The 3767-nt window shown below is 40.0% G+C and overlaps 1 protein-coding gene across 1 annotated transcript in view; it reads right to left on the bottom strand.

Moving 5' to 3' along the window:
- LOC103593635 (leucine-rich repeat-containing protein 37A-like) overlaps nt 1-3246 on the bottom strand; it is a 79243-nt gene extending 75997 nt beyond the window's left edge. Inside the window, 1 exon segment of the mRNA XM_008576653.1 lies at nt 3155-3246. Coding sequence (XP_008574875.1) covers nt 3155-3246 — 92 coding nt within the window.
- Nucleotides 3247-3767: the final 521 nt, after the last annotated feature.

The following is a 3767-nucleotide window of genomic DNA, read 5'->3' as shown; positions in this document are numbered from 1 at the left end:
GTGTACTTACACAGTCATAGACCTTCTGGAAATATCTGGTCATTTCCCAATGTATCTGTGACTGACTTTTTGAACAGAAAATACAAACTGAAGGAAAACTGTGTGCAAAGAGTTTGAAGTCCTAGACTTTCTATTGGTAAACTAAAAGGAAGGAATATGCTCTTGAATAAGGAATCCTCACTCAATTTTTAATTTGCAAACACACAGAAAAGGAAAGGATCGAAATAGTTTTGATTAAAATCAAATTAATATGTAAGGTAGAGACTTGTCATGAGAATGGTCCATTAATATATGACTTTGTCATCCATCCTGTAAGGAAATTCCACGGGGCTCTGATAAATGTAGACAGAGTAAACTAAGTAATGAATGAATGAATACTGAAGAAGCCCCATATTGTATGGATATAATAAAATCCAAAAAAATCTAATCTTAGGTATAAGTTAACCTACTGTTCAATGATATCTTGTTATATCATTTAGTAAGATCATTTTATTATAATTCTAAGTGAGAAATGTAGTCAATACAATTAGTGGTTTGAATATTAAAAATTAAAATTTACTGATTTTTTTTAACTAATTACTATCAATTTTAATAGTTTTGAAATGGAATAAAAACTTAAACACAATTGCATCTCAATCTGTTTAGAGAACCTTAGGTTTTTATATTTTCTTTTTAAAAATTTTTTTATTGAGACATTGATTTTACATATTTACAGGGCACAGAGTTATATTTCAATACATATATACAACGTGTAATGATCTATTCAGGGTAAATAGCATATTTACCTCTGCAAAACTTAATCACTTCTTGATTTTTATATTTTCTTCCAGTCTCTTACATTTGTCTCACCCACATCTGATTCCATAGTACAATTATCTGAGTAATTTTATCATGATATCTTTCTACATCACTTGCATAGTTTTCATAAAAATAGCAATTAGCCCTCTTTACACTTAAATTTGATCAACTTGCAAATAACTTATACAATATTGATAGAAAGTACAACAGGGATAAATTTGGGAATCAACTCAACTGACTCTTGGCAGCTCTGCAACTCACTACGGTGGGAGCAGAAGTTCCCAGGTGTACTAGGGAATGCTTGTTAGGTTACGGGCAGCCACCAATATATTTTACAAAGGAAACAGGGAATGTCTATTAATCTGGTGACATAATAAAGTGGAATTGTTTAAAAGAGTTTTTATTATAGATGAAATATATCTACCCTAAGTAAATTGGTAAAAACTATAAGTTGTACTATTATTCAGACTTTCTGCATGACTCAATTATCTAGCTGGAGTTGGATCAAAAGTTGCATCTGGGGCCGGCCCGGTGGCGCACTGCTACAGTGCGCCGCTTGGGAGCACGGCGGCGCTCCTGCCGAGGGTTCGGATCCCACATACAGAACGGTTCCCGCTCACTGGCTGAGCGAGGTGCGGGCGCAGCACCGAGGGTTGCGATCCCGTTGCCGGTCCCAGTCCGGTACAGGCGCGACACTGAGGGTTGCGATCCATTGCTGGACACAAGAAAAGACAAAAAGGAAAAAATAAATAAATAAATAACGTTGCATCTAAGAATGTAAAATAAAATTCTCTATTACTGGATGGTTAGAAGGTCTCAGTGCTACCCCAGCAAATTCCCCATGTTCCATCGAATGTTCGTTCACCTAGAAGCCCTTTCTCAAACTCCACTGCCATAGGGCCCTGCTGCACCCAGTATCACATGACTTGCTCACGTGCCCCAGGTACTGGGTTATCAGCTATGTGCGCCTGATAAAATGTCTGTGATCTTTGATCAACCTTGAAGGCCATTTTCTCCTGTAAAAGTATTGGTTTCAGTACAAAAGTGTGTTAGTCAAATAAGATTTGTTTGTTGTCGACAAACAAGAGATACATCGCCATGCTCTTAAGGCAACCCAAGTGTACTTACACAGTCATAGACCTTCTGGAAATATCTGGTCATTTCCCAATGTATCTGTGACTGACTTTTTGAACAGAAAATACAAACTGAAGGAAAACTGTGTGCAAAGAGTTTGAAGTCCTAGACTTTCTATTGGTAAACTAAAAGGAAGGAATATGCTCTTGAATAAGGAATCCTCACTCAATTTTTAATTTGCAAACACACAGAAAAGGAAAGGATCGAAATAGTTTTGATTAAAATCAAATTAATATGTAAGGTAGAGACTTGTCATGAGAATGGTCCATTAATATATGACTTTGTCATCCATCCTGTAAGGAAATTCCACGGGGCTCTGATAAATGTAGACAGAGTAAACTAAGTAATGAATGAATGAATACTGAAGAAGCCCCATATTGTATGGATATAATAAAATCCAAAAAAATCTAATCTTAGGTATAAGTTAACCTACTGTTCAATGATATCTTGTTATATCATTTAGTAAGATCATTTTATTATAATTCTAAGTGAGAAATGTAGTCAATACAATTAGTGGTTTGAATATTAAAAATTAAAATTTACTGATTTTTTTTAAAGTCTTTACATTGCTTATTTGAAAAAAATGTTTAAAATAGCTGCTGGAAGAATTAAAACACCAACACCATTTGTCACTTGAGTTTAAGAGGAGGAACAAAGAGGAGATCCTCTGCTGCAGTGGTGTTAGCATTTTGGGACTCACCTACCTACAGAGCCCCCCAAATATCCTTTATAATATCACAATTAGAAACTTGAAATTACTTTTGTCTCTTCTTGATAAAATTACCTTCTCACTATGTGTGCAACGTTAAGTCTGGCGAAGTAATAAATGGATATCTATTCAATCAAAGACATTACACATTTTTTCATATTTAAAAAAAATGAACTGGAGTTTTAAGTTCATAGTGTCAACTTTTAAACTAAATTTCAAAATCGGGCACTAAATTTTTTATTCAGAAAGGGTTTGTTTTGTTTTTGACCTCATACCTCTCTTGAACTTCAAAAATAATTGAATCGCTATTGTGTTATACGCATCAATATGGCAGTCAGGGCAGGATATTCTTAAATTGTTAAAACAGAGTTAGTAGTGGTACCTATCTTGATGACTTATTGTGAAAATTTAATGGGTTAGTTCATGTGGCACTCTCAGAACAGAAATTGGCACCAATAAACTTTGTGTAAGTGCTGGCTATCATGACACCCTGTGCGCCCCACCGCCACCCACCTCCGCTCCATCGGAGCCACCACCTTCTCCAGCCTGGATCGCTGCGGGAACTTCCCCGGGGCTTCAGCCTCCACGTCTGTCCTCCGCCCCATCACTTCCCACCAGGGCAGCCTCAGGGATCCCTGATCAAGTCATTCCTCTGCTCAGGACCCTGCACCGGCCCCTACCTCACCCGGAGTGAAGCCCTGACCGTGGCCCGCTCCCTCTCTGTCCCCGTCGCCTACCGATGGCTCTTCTCCCCCAGCTCCAGCCACGTGGGGCTCCTGCTGCTCCTGGAACGCGCGCAGCAGGCACAGCCCCGCGCCTGGGCTTCTGCACTCGCTGTTCCGTCTGCCCAGAGCGCTTGTCCCCTAGTGTCTGCGCGGCTCCCCTCCCCTCTTCCTTCAGGCCATCTGTCACCTTCTCCATGAGGCCTTCCGCGGCTCCCCTCCCCTCTTCCTTCAGGCCATCTGTCACCTTCTCCATGAGGCCTTCCCTGACCACCCCGCATAAAATCGCAATCCAACCCCCGCCCCCAGCGCTGCCTCTCCCTCCGCCCTGATTTGTGCGTCTCCGCAGCTCTCCGCACCCTCTACCGTACTTGCTTCGTGCTGTGTTAGCTGCCTGCCCGCCT

Source organism: Galeopterus variegatus, unplaced genomic scaffold, assembly GCF_000696425.1.
Source record: "Galeopterus variegatus unplaced genomic scaffold, G_variegatus-3.0.2 Scaffold1384, whole genome shotgun sequence".
Classification (NCBI taxonomy): domain Eukaryota; kingdom Metazoa; phylum Chordata; class Mammalia; order Dermoptera; family Cynocephalidae; genus Galeopterus; species Galeopterus variegatus.
This window is presented reverse-complemented; position numbering and strand designations above follow the sequence as displayed.